Source organism: Pholcus phalangioides, unplaced genomic scaffold (assembly GCF_987345545.1).
Source record: "Pholcus phalangioides strain wild (caught in Gottingen) unplaced genomic scaffold, Ppha-v1.0 ptg000015l_1, whole genome shotgun sequence".
NCBI classification, from domain to species: Eukaryota; Metazoa; Arthropoda; class Arachnida; order Araneae; family Pholcidae; genus Pholcus; species Pholcus phalangioides.
This window is the reverse complement of record NW_028301608.1, coordinates 4383372-4404105: the sequence shown is the minus strand read 5'-3', so window position 1 is coordinate 4404105 and position 20734 is coordinate 4383372. Positions and strand designations below refer to the sequence as shown.

The 20734-nt window shown below is 34.9% G+C and overlaps 2 protein-coding genes across 4 annotated transcripts in view; one reads left to right on the top strand and one right to left on the bottom strand.

Annotated features, from left to right (window-relative positions):
- Positions 1 to 20734, top strand: part of LOC149075285 (uncharacterized protein KIAA2013 homolog) — a 42425-nt gene that overhangs the window by 20667 nt on the left and 1024 nt on the right. Inside the window, exons 9-16 of one of the 3 annotated variants that reach the window (XM_089242624.1) lie at positions 493 to 624; positions 4070 to 4172; positions 9020 to 9088; positions 9366 to 9565; positions 11727 to 11839; positions 12668 to 12932; positions 13200 to 13324; positions 13818 to 13989. In XM_089242624.1, the coding sequence (XP_089098750.1) occupies positions 493 to 624; positions 4070 to 4172; positions 9020 to 9088; positions 9366 to 9565; positions 11727 to 11839; positions 12668 to 12932; positions 13200 to 13324; positions 13818 to 13989 (1179 nt within the window). Of the gene's footprint in view, positions 1 to 492; positions 625 to 4069; positions 4174 to 9019; positions 9089 to 9365; positions 9566 to 11726; positions 11840 to 12667; positions 12933 to 13199; positions 13325 to 13817; positions 14058 to 20734 lie in introns of those variants that run through there. The other 2 variants (XM_089242626.1, XM_089242625.1) reach the window with 2 other exon arrangements.
- mRpS31 (mitochondrial ribosomal protein S31) overlaps positions 16140 to 20734 on the bottom strand; it is a 30524-nt gene continuing 25929 nt past the window's right edge. Inside the window, exons 6-8 of the mRNA XM_089242627.1 lie at positions 20496 to 20578; positions 18683 to 18835; positions 16140 to 16427 (exon numbers count right to left, since the gene is read on the bottom strand). Of these exons, the coding sequence (XP_089098753.1) occupies positions 16192 to 16427; positions 18683 to 18835; positions 20496 to 20578 (472 nt within the window). The 3' untranslated portion in view covers positions 16140 to 16191. The remainder of the gene's footprint in view (positions 16428 to 18682; positions 18836 to 20495; positions 20579 to 20734) is intronic.

The following is a 20734-nucleotide window of genomic DNA, read 5'->3' as shown; positions in this document are numbered from 1 at the left end:
TAGCACAGCACAATAAAATGTGATTCTTGCGATGTGCATTTTGCTTAGTTCCAGATTATTAGACTCTCTTCCAATAATTAAGTAACACTTTTCAAAACTAGCGCAAGTAAATTTCTGGAACTGGAAAAACTAATCTCCTATATCAGATAGATGCAGTGATGGCAACAATTGAGCAACAGTCACTGTAGAGCCTCATGGGAGGCATTTGGAAGTAGTTTATCACTGTTCCTCTGGGCGACCATACTTGAAAGCAGAGAAAACACTGTATCCCATATTGCCCAACTATTACAACATCTCCACACTTCCTATATATTGGTAATAATCATGCCATTTGTGGTGAGAAAAAACAATGTTCATAGTTTTCACTGTTTGCTTGTAAGTTTCTTCGAATAATAATGTTTTTTTTCTGTAATATTCATATTTCAAAACATGAAATGAGTAAAAAACACACCAAGTGAATTTGTCGAAAAGGTTTCTTTTTTTTCTTTTTAGAAGTAGTGAATCAAAAAGGATACAGTATCATAAATTAAGCAAATATGTACAAGTTCCTGAAACAAATACGCAAATCAGGATAAGTGCTTTGTCAATGGCTGTTCCTGGTGTAATTTCTGTGCAACCAAAGAAGTAAGCAACAAGTTATTAGAAAAAATTATGTATTCATTTCTCCCTCATGTTTTTCACTGAAAAAATATTTGAAGTGATGAGAATATACAGGGTGGATATAAATTGGTTGGGCAGAAAAAGAAAGGTTTATTATTCGTATTTATACAACCAAACATGAGAGTATGCATCATTATAAAATAAGGTAGAACACACACAAAATTTACATATTTCAGAAGTTTTCAATGTGACTGCCCTTCTTTTGTCACAAAGAAGCGCAATTTTCATCTACAAATGTTCCATCAGTAAATCAGTTCTTGCCATATATTTTTTAACATGTTCATATCACCCAGACACTTGAATCTAGCGATAAAAAAGTCTAGTGATCATGGTGGCCAAGGAATAATACCTCCAGATGGGATTTTATTGCAGACCAGGTTTACAGTCTGTTGCTTCTGACATCAACTCCTGAAATAAAATCACTGACCACCTCTACACTTGGTTTGATCAATGTGAACATGCTCACAAACATATGAGAACTGATTTAGAAATGTGATATTCGTAGAGTAAGCAGCTACATCCAACAGTTGTCAACAGGTAAACTTGGTGTGTTTCACTATCTTATAACCATGTGTACTCTCATGTTTAGTTGTATCACTGCACATAATAAACCATTCTTTTTGCTAAGTTACACTAATTGAACTAATTCACATCCACTTTGTAACATTTTCCTGTTCTTTTGGTTGTGTATGCTGAATAATTTGTGGAATTTTTGTGTGTGTGGATATTTTTATTGGATTTGCCAAAAAAAATATTGATATACAGTGAAAACTCCCTACAATGATACTTGATATAATGATGAATCCCACTGCAACGATATTTTTTAAAATCTTGTTTGGAATTGTCTATAGACTAATGTTAAACTCCTCTCAATACTACGATATCTACTCTCAATATTTCATTGACGAGCGACTTAGGTTTTCTGAACATTGTTCAGCGGTGGTCAAAAAAGCAAATAGAATGCTTGTGGTCTCATTTTCAAAAAGGTCTCTTCGCGTTCTCCTAAAGTCATTCTTCCGCTTTTTCGAGGCTTAGTTCGTCCCGGACTGGAGTATGCTGTAAGGTTTTGGAGACCATACCTACAGAGGGACATAGACTTGGTTGAAGGGGTGCAGAGAAGAGCTACGCGTGTCCTTATTGGCACACAGGGCTTGAGTTATGAAGAGAGACTTCATTTTTTGAATATGTTTACATTGGATGAACGCAGGTGTTGAGGAGATATGATCGAAGTGTTCAAAATTTTCAATGGGATGGATAGGATGGACCATGAACTTTTAGTACACCGCCAATCGACTTCTTTTACAAGGGGACACCAGTATCGATTGGTGTGGGACAATGCAAGATTATGGTGTCACAGGGAATTTTTCTGTAATAGGGTTGTTAATAAATGGAATAGCTTACCCCTGGAGGTAGTAAATTGTAACACAATTGACACGTTTAAAAAGAAATGCCCAAACATGTTTATCGTAAATCGAGAAGCTATCCATTCTTAGAATAAGACAACCATAAGTATTCTTTATGGGCGTTGTATAATATTTTATCAGGTGTATATATTGTTTATAATTTGTTAATTGCATTTTTAATCGGGTTGCTGTATTTTTGAAATATATGACATCCATATTTTTATGGGCATCTTTTTATCAGCCATCTCGTTGGGCATTTTGTCTGTTGTGGCGTTGTATTTGTATTTGTATCCTTTACCCTGATAAATCCTTCTATAAATATATTTTTTGAGTAGATTTTGAAACTGTTAGAACAATTTTTTTATATTTCACTCAAAAAGTATTGTTCAGTATATTTTTGAACTTGCCACATATTTTATTTCTTTTGAGGACATGTAATAATATCAGTATTTAGTACCACTTGATCAACCAAAAGAATTGGTGAAGCTTTCAATATCACTACTTTATGTGTGATACACCAAAGTGTATTGCGATAAACCTCTTTACAGGGGCAATACACACACATCTAACTGAAGTTTATTTATGATGAATTATTTTTGTGGTGAATAAATGCTCAAAAACGAATTTTTTGGTGCAGCACACATTGCTGATTTAGAAAAAATGCTAACAGTTGCATAAATTTGATGGCACATGATGATGATGATGTTGTTGCCTCTCGATATAACAATAATCCCTCTACTACAATATTTTTTTCTTGGTCCGCCGAATATTGTACTATCGAGGTTTCATTGTATAGCTCTTTATAACTTACCAACGTGGTCCATAGCTACTAATGATGAAATATGCCTTGAAGGGGTGTTTAATATAAATACAAAGATAATCATTTGTATGAAAAATATTTAATGATGATTGCAAGCTTTTTCATATTATATGAGGCGCAATTCAAAATTAATGGGGTGATCAGTAATGAAATGAAAACAATTGAAAAAATTACAAATTTATTAATGGTTTTAAAAATTTACATGATTACTTTATTTTTCTACAGTCACCCTGTCTTCTGTTGATATCATGAAACAAGCTTCTTCAAACCTTCTGCATAAAATTCCGTCACCTGGGATTTCAGCTAGTTTTGCACTGAGATTTACAATTCCTCACTTTCTTCAAAACATGTAGACCCAAGCCAGTTTTTAAGATGTCGGAAGAGATGGTAGTCACTGGGGGCGAAATCAGGACTATAAGGGGATGATCAAAAATCTACCATCCGAATTTTTGAATTGTTTCTGTAGTGTGTGCGGACGTGCATTATCGTGAAGGAGAACAATTCTCGAGCATGTGCCATTCTGTGATCTTTGTGAGCATTTTCAGTAGGCCTACCCATCATGCACAGTTTCCAATAACTTAGTTCACCATTGGACACCATTCTCAACAATGTTGTCCTAGTAACTTCTGGAAATTCTAGAGAAAGATTGCTTATCGTAAAGCAATGCTTTTTTTCACTTTTGCATTCACACGCTCATCAAGATCATCTGTCCAACACTAAGTCTGCCACTCCTCTGCTCATTGTGAACATTTGAACAGCCTTCCTTAAACTCAAGACACCATTGCTTCACTTTTCCTTCACTCATTGCGGGAGGCCCATATGTTTCGCACAATTGATGGTGAATTTGAGCAGCATTATATTCTCTTGTGTTTACAAATCTAATCGCTGATCAAATTTCAGAACAGGCGAGATTTATTACTACCACACTCATTTTAACACACTGTCTTGCGAAGACAGACAACAATCAAATGACTCCAATATGGCGGTTACGTTCCCAACAGACCAAGTAATGTTACTACGCATGCGCGAACCAATCGGTATTGCCATTCATTTCTTATACGTGATCGGCCCTTAATCTTGAACTGAGCCTCATATAACCTAGGTAAAATTTTAAACATTTTTGGCAAATTCCAATTTTGTACAACTTTAAACTTTAATTTTCTTCACTCTTGTGCTATTTTTTTAGATCAAAGACATTGGTGATCAAAACCGTCATTCATTATTCCGATCCAGTTGTGGGTTCAGAACACGAATCATTGAAGATTGATCTTGAAGAATCAACAAAGAAGGTTTGATTATTTCATTCAAATATATTCCTTCCATTTCTATTTGTGTTTGGTTTGGTGTGAAATGTTGTTGTTTTATCGTCTAGTTTTCTAATTCAGTCGATGCACGGTAGTGGTAACACGCAGAAAACAATGCATGAAGGAGAGTCAGATATGGCAAGCATTTGTCATGTTGTTATATAAAGTTGGGACAATAAACTAAGAACACAAAAAATATTATTGATTTGGCACATCAAAGAAAGATTTTCTGGATATTAATACTGACGTGAACTTTAGAAAGAAAAGTTTGTCGTCTCCGCCAGGATCCTAACCACAGAGACACAACTACAGTGTCTGAACACATCTACACATTCAAAGTCGAAAGTCACTGGAAAAAATATGAATTATCCAATTAATCTATCCTGAATATAAAATAACTACAAATCGTAGCGTAATCATCAACATTTCATATAATGTGATAAAAATTATCAATTATTAAAATTTTATCAGTTACGAAACTTTTTCCCAAATTTTAATAATTTATAGTTATAATAATTGATCTTAGCTGGTATATTATTTCGCTGTTCTGGAATCTGCATAAATGCACAATTTCTTGACAGTGCTCAAAGACTAATTTATGGAAACAAAATTCATGATCATCTGTTACGAAACTGTATCCCAAATTTTGTTGATCATTCCTTATGCTATCAAGGAAATATACTTTCATTAATGTATCTAGTGATCTGAATTTTTTCCTATACTTTCCATAATCCTAATGACAACGAGAAGATTCAGATTAAACGGTACGCATTCTCGATGCACTCTAGCTGAACAATGTTAAAATGGGCATTAAATTATTTTAGAGAAAAACAAATTTTTCAGACTTTTATTTGTTTAATAATTTGATCGAGAAAAATCTGATGACTTGTAGAATTTTTCCGAAATAAACTTGCTCATACAAAAATTATGATTTTTCCCCCAACTTCGAATTATCCAAAAAATTTGAATTAAATGAGAAATTCTAACATTAAATTAGAAGACTCAATGGGGAGTTCGTAAAAGTTTGAATTATTCATGTTCTACTGTATTTCTTTCCTTATAATGCACACAGTAAAATGATACACTTAGTATGGACATAGTAGCTTCCCTTAACTAAGTGATAGGTGTCTGGGTGGGAACATTGCACCCATTTTTATGATCAAGTAATTTTGGTGTAATCAATTATCAAACTAAACTAAGCTCACACATATATCAAACCTCGATTACACATTAGTTATATCGCTTTAACACAGTTTCAAGCCATTAACATTTCGTGATACAGCCAATCAATTCTATGGACCTTCAATTTACAAACTGAAATGTAACCTTTGGTCCCAAACAATATAACATTTTTGTTAGTGTCTTTCTCCGTTAAGAACTAATTGTTCAGTCTGTTCAAGTTTGTTCTAATGAGTATCAACGGTATACAGTCGACTCTCGATTATAATGACCCTGCCAGTGCTCCTATCCTACCAGTAGGATAGGTCTCAAATGCTTTCATATAAGAAATATGCTATATGTACACCTTTTGATATAACAACCACCCAATATAACATCTGTTTCTGACAACACGATGGTGGGGGTCATTATAACAAGTAACGACTGTATTACAAAAAAATAGAATCAATCTAGTGCAGTGGTTCTTAACTTTTTTTCCATCCGTTAACCCCAGTGCAATTATATTTATCTTCCTACACCCCCTTGAAGAATTAGTAACCTATTTGTTGAATTTTTTTTAATTAATTACATTAATTATCCACAAATTAGTTGATATGAAACTTCAAACTTTTAAAATTTTATTGCTTTATCAATTTTTTGAAGAAAAAATATTAGTTATTTCAAAGCAACAAAATTAAATTAGCATGTTTAATTGCACACATTACATGCTCATGTGCTTTTTAGTAATTAATTTGTTAATTAATTATCCATAATATTTTGAAATTGAGGTTCTTTTTTTGAAAGGTCACCTGAATATCATCACTTGCATTCAAGCTATCTCTGGTTCTTTGTTACTTTCATGAGCAAATGTAATGAAAACCCCATTTGACAAAGGTTGATAGTAGCAAACAGTGCCTGTTCCTCATAAGTTTGGGCCCTGAAAATAACTTTTTGGATGCTGCTTATATATAAACTGCTGGCCACCGTAAATGCAACACCCTGAAGGAAGCATGCAAATAATATGAAATTTACAACATGCATTAGCGGAGGTGAGATATGCAAATGATTAGAATTTCAGAGCAGACGCACATCACGCGCGCCTGTGGCGCCACTTCAAAGTGCTATTTAAGGCTTGGAGACTTTGACGATTTGAAGTACGGCAATTGTGTTTTTCTTGTGGTTTTTTCAAAAAAGCGATCAATTATGCCTCGTAGAAAACAGCGATCATCTTTTGATCAAGTATCCGAGTTCGACAGAGGAAGGATAGTGGCCTACCGAGATTGTGGATTATCTTTCAGGGAAATCGGTAGTCGTGTTGGACGAAACCAAACAACTGTAATGCGGATATGTGATCGTTGGATGCAGGACGGTACGACGGACCGACGTGTTCGATCGCATCCACCTCAGTGCACCACTTCACGTGATGACAGGCGTATTGTGCATATGGCAGTGACTGATCGCTCAGCCACATCACGAACCATAGCACAGCACATTCAGTCTGTACCGCATCATCCAGTGTCTGCACGTACCATTCGACGCCGTTTACAGCAGAGTGGTCTGTCCGCAAGACGTCCATTGCTTCGTCTACCCTTGACGCAGAACCACAGACGTCTCCGCCGCCAATGGTGTGATGAAAGAAGGACGTGGACGGCGCAATGGAATGAAATTGTCTTTACTGACGAGTCACGCTTCTGTCTGCAACACCACGATGGTCGGATTCGAGTCTGGAGACACTGTGGAGAGAGGATGCTGAACAGCTGCGTTATGCACCGCCACACTGGTCCTGCACCGGGTATTATGGTATAGGGAGGTATTGGATATCACTCTTGCACTCCTCTAGTATGCATTGCCGGTACTTTAAAAAGCCGAGACCACACATGATACTTTAAAAGCGAGACCACAATGCGCGACCACACGTGGCACGCATTGTCCAAAGGTTCTTTGTCAATCGCCAGATTGAACAAGAATTGTGGCCAGATAGAGTTCTGGCCAGCTCGCTCTCCGGATCTTTCGCCGATAGAAAACATGTGGTCCATGGTTGCTCAACGATTGACCCAGATTACATCCCCAGCTGCCACACCAGTTCAACTTTGGCAACGCGTGGAAGCTGCTTGGTCTGCTGTACCCCAAGAACACATCCAAAGTCTCTTTGAATCAATGCCGAGGCGTGTGGCAGCGGTGATCTCCAACAATGGCGGCTACTCTGGCTACTGATTTTGGCAGGAACCACACTTCACAGAAGTCTATAAATTTAATCATTTGATGCTTGGTCAACATGTTATCTACAAAATAAATATTGTTGCGTTATCTCTTGTCTTTCTTGGTGTTGCAATTTGGGTGGCCAGCAGTGTATATATGGGTGTGTCCAGTCGGTCTTCAAAGGTCAAAGGCGCTATATATATATATATATATATATATATAGCGTTCTTTGAGGCAAAGGCATACACAGGAGAGGGAGCAATAAAGGGCCCTTCCTTCCTTTCCCCCTCCCCAAGACAATCAAAACTTCAATGTATTTCTTTAAAATATCAAATACAACGCCACAACAGGCAAATTGCCCAACGAGGTGGCTGACTTAAGAACATCATGGATCCCCGAGCCATTTTTTGGAGGCCCTACCCTACTACTGCTACACCACACATGCACACCCCCCCCCCCCCTCCGCGGAACGTGCGTGTACGTGTAGTGAAACCTGACATGAAGTTTTTTGTTTCTCTGTAATGCTTGTTATGTGTAGTGCTGCCATCTGCCACCAGTTTTTCTAACTATGAGTGAAGTGTTATGATTGAATGATTTATCGTTATAGGACTGTTGCTCTCTGTGGCGAGACTTTTTAACGGGGAGATCGGCTCGCATTTGCGCCTTGAAGTTGGGAACCACAGAAAACCAACTTCAGCCGACCACCATTGTGGGGTTCGAATCCGGATCCTCGCATCGCGAGTCCGTCACTATAACCACTCGACCACCACAGCGGCAAAATATAGGAAGAAAATGCAGATTTCGGGGTCACCAAAAATTTATGTGCCCATGTGAGGAAACAGGTCCTGGTAGCGAATGGTAGATGTTTTCCAAGCTGTCTTCACTAGTTTTTAAAATGGTTTCAACTGGACACACACACCAGCAATGTCATAAATTTCGAATTCCTTCCCCAATGCATTCTAATTGTAAGGTGTACGCTTTCTCTCCTTCCAATAAAATCATTATTCTTATTAAATTATCATCATTGATAGAATTAAGATAGAAATAAATCTAATATGACTAATTGAAAAATAAATTTTTGCAAAAATATCTGGTAACTGCATATAAGAGATGGTCATTGTGTCCTCTGAATCCCTTTAAACTGAGAATATTCGAATTTCATGTGACACATTTCTGGGAGCAAAAACCAAAAAAAGGGTATCAAAATGTCGGTGTGATTCATATTTTTAAAAAAATTGATTTTTTTCATCATTTCAATCTCCTGAATAATCTTTCAAAATGTTACAGTTTTTGGATTATTCATTTGGATTATCCTTGAATTAATCATGATTCTTAGCAATTTTGTGAATCAATTAGATTTATTTTTCCCCAAAATTTTTTAATGAAAGTTTTCTGTATTTTAGTATCTACTTAATATTTGCTGTAGCGTATCATACAACACATTTTTCTCTTTTTCTCTATATGTCTCACAATAGGATTTATTTCAAGCATTAAAAATGTCTACCTTCTCCCTGAAAAGTCAACATGTGGGTGTTTGGGAGCAGGTGAGTTTGCTCAGTTTTGAATTTCAGTTCATTTTAATGATTGATTTTTCAACAAGTATCCTAATTACAAACTTTGAGTCAATTAAATGCTTCACATGATCATGAAAATAATAAAATAGCGAAACCATGAAAATGATAAAATATCTGATGTTGGTGATGTTCTTAGTAATGCTTAAAACTAATTTATCTTAGCGATTCAATCCGACATATTCATTGATTTTTTTTTTATATTCTTTAAATATCACCACTTTGTATAGTAATCTGCTTTTATTTCCAGTTGTGGAACAGTGGTTTCAGCATCAGTGTTTCCAGGGCAAAAAATGCTCTGAATGGAGACAAGATCAACGCCACCCTTTACTATGTACTCTCAAATATGAGGGAATATTTTACTGAAGCTAACGTTTCATCGCATCTTTTGTTGTCTGCTCAGCAGTTCTTGTATATGCCCGATAAGTGTTACAGTGGTCATCATACATTGTAAGTTGTGCATCTAGCAGTGATTATCTCGTTCTTTTTTTTGTTGATCATACATGAAGCAAGTCTTCAATTATAAGCTTTAATGTGTTTCACCGTATAAATCATTTGTTCATACATGGAAATGATCACTATTCATAGTAGAATCAAATCTATTTTATTATTACCCTATTTCTTAGCCCATTCACTGCAGTTGTTAAAAAAACATCAACATAAAATTACCATTTTTACTCATATATTTAAAAAAAAAGTTTTTTTTTTTTTTAATTTGTTCATATATTGAGGGATTGGCTTATATACAGGTCAATTTTGGAAGAGAAAAAAATTCAACTATAATTTTACCAACGTCTCTGTTCCCTATAACAAGAGTGCTTTAATTTTGGGCCCTTAAAGTTGGTTTCATCCAACTTGCAGAAACAAGGTTGCAACATCGTAGGGTCCCAGGCAGAGTAATGCAGTAATGTACTGAGGCCCCCTACATGTTGACACAATTGATAATAATTGCTATGCAAGATCATCTAAGACCCATCATGTATCAAGACCGATCATTGCTCAGATGAGTCCGTGCATGAAGACAGCTGTGTGAAAGGCATTTCCCCCCAAAAAGTGTTGATTAACTGAACACAATAAGTACGGCAGTTTGTGACTAGTAAATGATATCCTCCAAGCATGAAAGCAGACTAGTCTCCAACATGCCATGTTACATCGGCTTATTCTTTTGTAGAAGAAGCCAAATGTTAAAGCTTGGTCGCTGATGAGCACTTCTTGATATACAGTTATGTTACCTAAAATAATTGAATCATCCAACACAGCAGGCCAACAAATAATGGCTATTAAATGCTTCCTAATGTTCAGAATCAATCAAACAGTTGAAGTACTGTTTAATTAGTTCATACTTGAATGTTGTACCATAATTTTTGTAGTGTTTAACCAATCCGTTTATAGTTCCGCTGCAATTATAGCTTAACTCTGGGCCAATTTTTAGAGATGGGTCAACTCTTAGACATATGCATCAACAAGTCATTTGAAGATCACGTGAGAAAACTGTACATAGACTGGCTTACTTCTTAACTTTCAAACTGAGCACAACTTAGGTCTATCGCCATGGGCAATTTACTACCTAGTAAGTTATGCCGGAAGTGTTGTAAGTGTATGTACCTAACAGTCTGAGCGCGTATCTAGTGTTTTGTATGATTTTTCAGTGCTGCCATCTGTATTTCAGAAGTAAGTGTAACGACTAAATATTTATACTGTTTGTAGGCATGTTGCTTTCTGTGGCGAGACTTTTTAACGGGGAGATCAGCTTGCATTTGCACCTCAAAGTTGAGAACCACAGAAAACCAACTTCAGCCAACCAATTTCTTTTTACCTGTACGCCATACACATTCCTCTCTGGAATTTCTAATGTATTGGTTACATTAAGGAATGTGTTGTGTGTGTATGCATGGCTCTGAGGTATTTATAAAGATTGTAAATGCTTGAATTTTCATATGTTGAAGATCTGCCCGCTGTCTACAAAGACACTTTTTTAAATGGAACAACGGCCCACATTCGTGTCTACTTCACGTAACCACTACTGTGCCACCAATGGGGTTCGATCCTGGATCCTTACGATGAGAGGCTTGCTGGTGAAGACCATGAAGACCCAACTGGTGGCATGAAATGAGCTAATGCTTCAAAGCTTGCTACGTGATTGTCAGCTGCATGGAAGAATATACCTCTAGAGCTGATATCAAGGTCATTAAGGAAATGCTGCATTTAAAATCCAGTCAAGGGGTCTGAGGACAATGCTTTGTTGTAGAAAGAGTGGAAAAGAGGAGAGATTTAGGGAAACTTTGGAGGGGGGGGGGAAGGCGCTGAGTAAATGAAAGACAGTGGTGTTGAGAAAACTTGGTTGTTTGCCTCAATACGTGCATTTTATGCTATTATCTGTGAATAAACAAAATAAAGAATTGCGTTAATAAATTTATGTGGTTTTCCTTATTTTGAACTTTAAATTCATCTTATCCTATATGCAAGTAAATACAGTACTCTTATGTTTATCAAAAAAATAGTTAACATAGTTAATTTCACCTTGAAAGTAATCATAAATTTCATTTAAATAAAAAAAAATTGTCATACATAGTGCTTTTCAATCAATTATATTCAATTATTGTACTTTCAGGCAAGCATCAACACTATGGTCAGATCTTGCATCAGTCGATGAGGTGAACAACGTTGTTTCATTATGGTTGCTGACATTGAGCAAGCAAGGATGTCAGAATTTGATCAAAGCTGGTAAGAAATTTAATTTTTTTCAAAATTTGCTGTTTAATCTAATGCAATTGTTATCGTGTGCTTTTAAGTCATGTAAACTGAAAGAAATATTTAAAACTCAAATTGGGGACTTGAAACTGAAAAAAAAGTACTTATCATGGCCTAGAGTTTTTCTTATACATTTAAAAATAGTTCAAAGTTTTGTTCACAGATGGTGGTGTGTCACAAAAACTTGAAATAAAACATAGAATGCAGCAATAAGTGCATAATTAATATTTATGGCAATTGGTGTTACTTAAAGCTATGGTATTTCAACATGAGCACCCTTACACCCGTTTAGATATAGCCTGAGCTACAAAGAGTGCTCATGTTGAAATGTTGTTTCATGTATTGCAAACTCTCATAAACATCAATTATGCACTGCTTGTGTTACATTACCATGTGTTATGTAGAGTTTCTGGTGATGCAGCGTCATCTGTGAGTGAAATTTTGGACTATTTTTTAATTTATCGAAAAAATGTCTATTTTTATGATAAGTATTTCAGAGCAAAATGCATTTTTTTATGTCGATTTACTTTTTTAAAATGTGTCTAGGACTTTCCCCAGATGTAAAAATCTGGAATTCCTTAATAACGAAATTTTGTTATTACGAAGTGATTTCTCAGGTCTCTTAGAGTTCATTATAATGGGATTCGACTGAATGTCTGTCTGGCGATTTCGTTCATGTGCAGTTCAGAAAAGTTCAATTATCGAATTATGAGGCACTAACATATAAAGAGATTTTTAGAACAAATTTCTTGTACACAATATTCAGACTATATTTTTAAGCAATGTGATGTTATTTTTTAGGTGCCAGGGGAGTTATGCAAGCCATGATGCTCAGTTTTGGTGGATTCAAATTCAGCAATCATCATCTAGAGTTTGACTGTGATCCAAAGGACTTGCACAGAGATTATTATTTCCGTAGGATAATGTATGGCAATACAACGTTCATTAATATTAGTGTCACAATTCAAGCGGACAACAGAGCAATAATGTATGCTTCATTGGACAAAAGTGAAAGTGAATTTTATGGATGCGATGGTGGTTGCCTCGATCCGCCAGTGATACTTGGGTGAGTACGCAAATATTCTTCAAGCAAAGCTAATTGAGAATTTTTTTCAGCTCCTAAACTTGGAAAATATATCGTTTTACTAATTATAGACAGTACAAACATTTTTTGACCATATTAATAAAATGTTTGCACGAAAACTTAGAATTATTTTGTTTTATGTTCAGCTGGCACTTTTGATTTTTGTTCATGTGGATGTGTGAGGGATAAAGCTTATTTTCTTTCCATTTAAATTCACTATTTTATAACTTTTTTTCCCACCCTCATCAGATCAGAGCCAGTTCGCTTTCCAGTGAAAATGACGGATCCTCTGACATCACTATTGTACATAACACCAGATAAAAGCCATATTCAAGAACTAAAGCATACCATTCATGTAAAGGGGGTTGTTGAAGGTAAGCTTTTGACACTATTTGCTTGATAGATAACAAATAATTATGGCAACAGTCAGGTTTGTATGTAGTTGAACACGATTTCTAGGGGACATTTGTGGATTGGAGAGAGGGGGAATCTCTTCCAGTGAAATTTAGAGTTACCTTAAAAAAATGACATTGAATGTAGACATACACATGACTGATGAGGAATTTGATGGTTTCTATGTATTTAAAAAAAAAACTTTAATGAAAACTTTCTAAATTTTAAACCCAAAAAATCAGAGGGCTCTTTATGTACATATACACCATATATTATGAGGTGAAGAAATGTGTATATATTATTCTTAGCCAGAGTAGTGATTTCTTGCTTTGCTTCGGCAATTTCTTGCATATCAAACTTACTTCACTGTTAGCATTGCCCACTTGAACTTTTCCATTCTCGCTAAATATATATTTTTCCCCTATCTTCATAGTAGTGTTAACAACTTTAATGTTTCTGTTTATTTAATTTCAGCACCTGCTCATGGACATCATATTATTGCATTGCATCGTCACGGACATCAACTTGGAGGTCTTCCTGCGATATTTTGGGTTTCGGTTGCCTTTTTGATTACAATATTTCACCTGTTTCTAGCAAAACTGATTTATAATGAATATTGTGTGAGTGAAGACAAAACAATTAAAAAGTATGTTGTGTGAATTGTTTTTATGGGTTCCCCCATTCAAATGTTTTATTAAAATATATTTCAACGTCTATTCTTGCTCTCTAACAGTCAGTTAAAACTTTTCCAAAATGGACGATGACTTCTGGAAATAGCCTACAATAAGTGGATGCTCATTTGTTTAGGAAGATTCTTCAGAAGCAATTTATTATTTATTGCATCATCCTACAGGGTGATTATAATTAAAGTTCCCATACTCTGAGTAGTTTTTTCAAAAACTTCTTATCTGAATACAGCCAAATTTTTAGGATGTATTAGAGAACATGGGAGAAAGATTTGTGAAATAAGAAAAAATAAATTAATTTTCGACCACCAGGTGAAAAAGTGGTGCTTTTTATTGTATTTTACATTTTCCTATGATCCATATAACGTATATACTAAGTTTCAACGGAATATGCTACCTGAACCAGCGTTACATAGGTCTGAGTAGTTTCAGTATACTGACACTGCTCCGACCTATGTAATACCCATTCTGGAAAACTTACTCGATTGAAACTTGGTATATATGCTACATGGGTCTGGCAAGGGAAAAAAAAATTCAATAAAAAAGTGTCTTTTCCTACCTGGGGTGTCGAAAATAGAACTTTTTTTCCCATGGTCTCATTAAGATATCCTGAAAATTTGGGTGTATTTGGATAAACATTTTTTTCAAAAAAACTACTCGGAGTGTAGGAACTTTAATTATAATCGCCCTATACATTGTTTTGCAATTTTTGTGGGCTTTCATGATGCAGTAAAATGACGGGTCATGATTGTGCCTGCAATATGTCTGATTTTATGGAATATTAACAGGGTTCTACTGTTTACAACGATAATTATATTGTATATATATTCTGATATTCTGTGCAGTTCCCCCCCCCCCTCCCACACCTGATGTGCATTACAAAAAGTACATGCTGCTTTGAAATGTGCCTCCAATGAGATTATCTCGTTCTCTGGTGAGATCCGACATGACCACATCCCGTTTGAGAAATGAGCTTACATCACTGTAGCAACAGAACCTGGTTGTGTTCTATATACATATTGTTCTGACTTATTTTGGTAATTTGTTCCCTGAGGATCCAGGTTCAAACCCCATTGACAGCATAGTGGTGGTCGACTGAAGTTATGTTTTCTAGCTTCGAGTTGGGATTGCTAGCCAGTCTCCCATTTTAAAAAGTCTCTCTGCACAGAGCAGGCAGACCTACAACACAATATTCACATAATGTGAAAATTCAATCTTTATTTCAAAAAATGGAAGACATATGGGAACACAAAACAAGCTGAACTAAACATAAATATGTTATGGTCACACATGCCTTCAGAACACACATTCCAGCATTCTTTAGAAATTCTGTAGAGGAATGTGTACAAGGTGCATGTACAGTTAAGTACTAATTCATTCCAAGACTGAGGACACATATCAATTGATGTAATCCTGCTCCACTGGTATATTATACCAAAGGTAATGCCCTCCACTTCTACGAGGAGATTAATCAAATAAAGACTCTCTCTTAAAAAAAAATTAAGAGGCTGATAATAGAATCAATAAAAATGTAACCACTTTCTATCCACCAAAAAATACAGCAGCACTGTAATGGTACACGACAACAAAAAACAAAACGGCATGGATCGGCCGTGTTTGCAGTTTCCTTTCTTTGCTGCAATTCCGGTAAGGTCTTGTTTGACATGGTTCAGCATCGTGCTCCTCTACAGAGTCACAGATCACCTCAAACGTGCCTTTTTGTATCTTCTGATAAGGAGTTTGCCATTTCATTGTAAGAAAATCTTCATGCCATATTGATCAGACTACATATATGTGTTATTGTGGGCACTTCATGGAATTGGTGCTGGTTTATATGATGTATAGATATTTGCTAACTGATATAATTATAACAAGAGAGTTACGAGTGGTCAAATACAGATAAAAATACATTTATCATTTCCTCCCAATCAATATACATGGCCTTTTGAAAAAGCCTCACTAGTCAACATCCATTAAAAATAGCTATTATAATATGCAGTATAAAATATTTATTTTTGCACTTGTGCATCTTTAAATGCTGTCTTCATGTTTGATTTTATAAAACTTGTAATAACAATAGTAAATTATAATGAACAACAAAGTTCATGAGTGTAGGCAACCACGTATAATTTATTTTACACACAAATCAGGAAATCTCTTATTTACTTCTCGTTCAAAACTCCACATTCTTCCAAAACATCTCGTTTCTCCTGAAAATAGTTTCGAAACCATTCAATGTTCTCTATCTTTCTATCAACAGTGATATATGGGTTCTTTGATAAACCAACAACAACCAGTTCCATGAAATGACGAATAGGACCCTTCTCTGGAAAGCCTTGCAGGTGTTCTTCCAAAAACACATGTCTGTGAAAGCTTTCATTATCTTCAGATGGCATATCTGGAAATAGAGTTAAAATATTGTCATATAATGAAATACAATATAAACATTCTGCAAAAAATAAAATTGAATTCTGTGTACTATGACTATTTTATGCATACAGACGTGCCAACTTTTGGAATCTGGAGATTCTCCTGAGGGGGGTACCCCCAGCACTCATAGACTCGGTCAAAAAAAAAATTCACAATTTTTTTTTTTAAATCAAGACAAAGTTCCATTCCTTTCCCTTCCCCCCCAAGGCCAGTTCTGCATTGTCCCTGAGCAGAATATAATTCCATATCAGTCCATATAATTACATGCAGAATAGAGAAATCACTTCTACATACTGTTCATAAGTGTGTCTTTTTGTGGACACTATCAGTGATTGATAATCTTGGGTATATGAATTCTTTAAAAGCTTGATACTTAAAGTTTTATATTTTCTTTCTGAAGACATTATCTGAGAAAACAAAATACAAAGCTGCTGACGAAAAAACTTGTGTTTACCGCACGGCTGTTCATGGAATACAATAACAATTATACAGGAATTTTGGCAACCAAGGTCATGCCCCTGATAAATGATTGCCAATGAACACTATGTAAGCAAAGTCATGTCTTTGCCAGTTGCTTAAATGCGGTCACCAAGACTTTTTTACGGCTGCTTGATGGAAATGACCACAACTGCCCTCTGTGGGTGTTTTCCCTAATGACGACGGCAGTCATTGACTTCACGACAACGTGAAAGCTAGTGTAAAATCTAATTTTCTGCCAAAATCAAGAGAAATTTTAACAAATCCGGAGAGCAAAAGGAAGGATGAAAAATCTGGAGAGTTGGCAGGCCTGTGCATATAGGGATTAACTTAACTTTGAGCCTTCAGTTTAAAGCTGATTCAAAGAAACTATGTTTTTATACCATCTGGGAAATTTATGTTCAACCCAGTTGTGCACTTTTTAAAATTTAGACTCTGAAAAAATGTATGTGGTCTTGAATAAGGCTCCAATTTTCATTTCAGCTATATTATTTAGGCACACTATTTTTTTTTAATTCAAAATGCACAAACTTATCCAGAATTTTCGTTATTTGAACTGTTCTATGACTCTCTTCATAAGTGTAACTCTTCACTGGCTCTGTGTCAGTGCTTTGCTCGCTGAAAATTATTTCATCATTTGAAAATTTCTTAGTTCAAACCATTTATGGTTTTTTTCAAACTTAGAAAAACTCTGGTCTATCGCCATAAGTAATTCACTATTGACTGAGTTGTGCCTAAAGAATGAAGTGTGAGTTTTGAGAATTGTCATCCATAAGTGCCATAGTTTCCCAAACTTTTTGTTCCATCACCCCATTTATCAGAAATTTTTCTCTCTCATTACCCGACTCAAACCAACCCATAGAATCTTATGCTATACACTTAGGTTCTACCCCCCCCCCCGAACCATTCCATTGCCCACTTTGGGAAACACTGATATAGGCTGTTACAAATTGTTTATTTAGCAGATATATATCTCTAACTGCACACTTTAAAAGCACAAAAAGTTATCAAATGACGTGCGTTCACTTAAAATCTCAAAATTTGAGGGGTGTATACATAAAAAAATAAATTCAATTTTATACCGTCTCAGTATGCTGAAACTTGCAATTAGTGAAATGTAGAGCATGCTGTGAAAAGTCATTTGCAAATATTTCATATTTTTACATGCAATATCTATCAAAATGTTAAATATACAAAATCACTGTTTTTACGCTTGTTCAATAGGTTTTTATTGGCTCAAAAGTTGGAATTTTTGCAGACTAAGCAAATATTTTTCTGTTCACAATAATTACATTCTTGGCAATCACAGAATTTTTACAACTGTTTTGCATTAGTTTATTTCTTCTGCAATTTGTGAACACGCCCACAATTATTGGCAATAAGCACTGAAAACTTCAGTCAAATATCTCTATTAATATTGCTTTTCAAAATATGTAATTTCTTGTGAATGACTTCTCAGCATTTTCATTTCACTAATTGGAAGTTTCAGCACGCAGGGACTCTATAAAAAGTTAAATTTCCTAAGGTGTCATATACATAAAAAAAATATAAAAATTAAGACATTGAGTAAGTGATATTAAATAAAAATTCATGAATCATATAATACCAGCTGGAAAAACTTTCTAATTGTGACATTGCAGCAAAAGGCATTACAGTTTTACAAAAAGTTATAGAAATTTCATTCTGATCATATTTTGTGTATCATACATTTCAATAGATAAATTTTTTTGAAAGGGGAAAAAGTACCTATTTCATTGTTAATTGGAAACTTCCAGTGACAGCCCTGTTCTGTCCACATAATCATCTCTTCAAAAGGATTACTTGGAGCGAAATATAGAGTCTCTTTCAATTCTTTGTCTTCCAGCCGTTTCCAGATACTTGATTGAGGTTCTTTCATTCCTTAAAATAGACAAGTTAAGTTAAAAATGCTGTTCTTCGAAAGCATTCTGCTGTATGTATGCATGTGTGTATAGCAGTTTATTTAACACTAGAAGAACTCATTTTAACCAATCTCAATCATCTTGTTCAATTTTCATGGTGAATCAGATTGTTTAGAACACTGAAATTTTATGAATTTTTCTAAAACTGTTTAAATATTATACTGTCCGACTATAATTCAATTTTTTTTAAAAATCAGGCAAGATATTTTTAGTTATACTTAGAAGGACCATCACCAGTCATTTTGACCGGTAACATTATAGGACTTTCATATCCAGCGCAGCAAATAGTTGAAAGCATCTTTAATGATTGATGAATTAAAAAATAAAAATACTTATATGGCCAAAAATGTTGTGATGCAAATCACTGAATCTTTTCTGAAAGCTAGTAGAAATTTGAGCATGTGATTGTTTTTCTTCAATTCTTGCTGAAATACTGAAGAATACTACTACCTTTTTAGGTATAACAATAAAAGATTTTGAAAGAAATTTCATGCGACATTCATGAGGGACACCCTTTATATGAAACACGTTTATGTGTTGACGCCATTACATTGTGTTTTCTGGGTAAGAAAAAGAAAATACTCTTCCATTTTCAATGTATTGACATACATACTCTCAGAGTAAGAAAAAAATTCTGAAGCTGTCAAGTTTTACAATGAAATGTAGATTAGTGTTGATCAGATAGCTTGGAAGCATTCGTGCGCATATCGTTCATTTGCCAGTGTGTGTTTTCCAGAAGATCTGACGTAGCCTCAAGAAATGCTTGGTTGATTTGTAGAAGAAAAACCTGGGAAAGGTAATTTTGCACTTTTTGAAATTAGTTAAAAAGCTTAAAGACCCTTATTTGTTCATGAATCAGAATTTTGCTCACAACAACGACTACTGTATCAAGACAGGAAAAAGACAACAATGTCAGGTCTCACTATTCAATAACAAAACAAGTGATAAATTTTCAATGCATAAAAAATCTGTGTGCAGAAAATGTGTTGCAACGAAAGTATTGCAAATTGTAAAAAGTGAAATTTGTGAATACAATTGCAATTATAATGTTTAGAATATACTCTTTTTATCAGTTACGCAACAAGGAAGTTTTAGGTAGGTATTGTCCTCTTCAAACATGAGCCAAAATTGACCATTATGACCATTAATTTTTTTTTTTGATTGATTTGTTTGTTGTATGTCAAAAAATAGCAGCTAATCTTAGAATACTAACTTTACGTCCTAGAAACATACCCATATAGGCAGTTAACATGCAGTTTTTATTCTAAGGTTAAAAAGGAAAAGAAATGGAGGAAAATAATTAATTGGGTACCCTTATCCACCCATACTCAACTTAAAAAGTGTCTTAACTTGAAAAAAGTAATCAAAACCATTTAAAAAATAGGTACATATATTTGTGCCTCTGGAGTGAAGAGATTAAAAATAAAATTTAATAGAATTTGTTTGAAAAACTTTGTTTTTATATTCTATTGCTAACCTATGCTCATAGCTACATTAAAAAAACTCACGAAAATCAACATCCCATTTTGACCGATATCAGTTCTTCTAGGTAGAACAAAATGTTGAGTCCAATGAGTCTCTACAAAAAATTAAGGAAAAACATTGAATGTATAACTTACCATCCACTGTCATATCTGCGACTTCTGTAAATATGTTCAAAGGATCTGATGCAAACAGGTCTAGTTCTGTAAAAGCCTTTGGCCTATTTATGAAGAGACGAATAGTTTAATTTAATAACTAAGTATTCAACAAAAACCAAAAATGATGTATTAAGAAGATGAACTCTGTCTAACGTGATAAAAAATAAAACACTCAAATTATATACTAAAACATAGACACACACAAATCCCAAAGAATT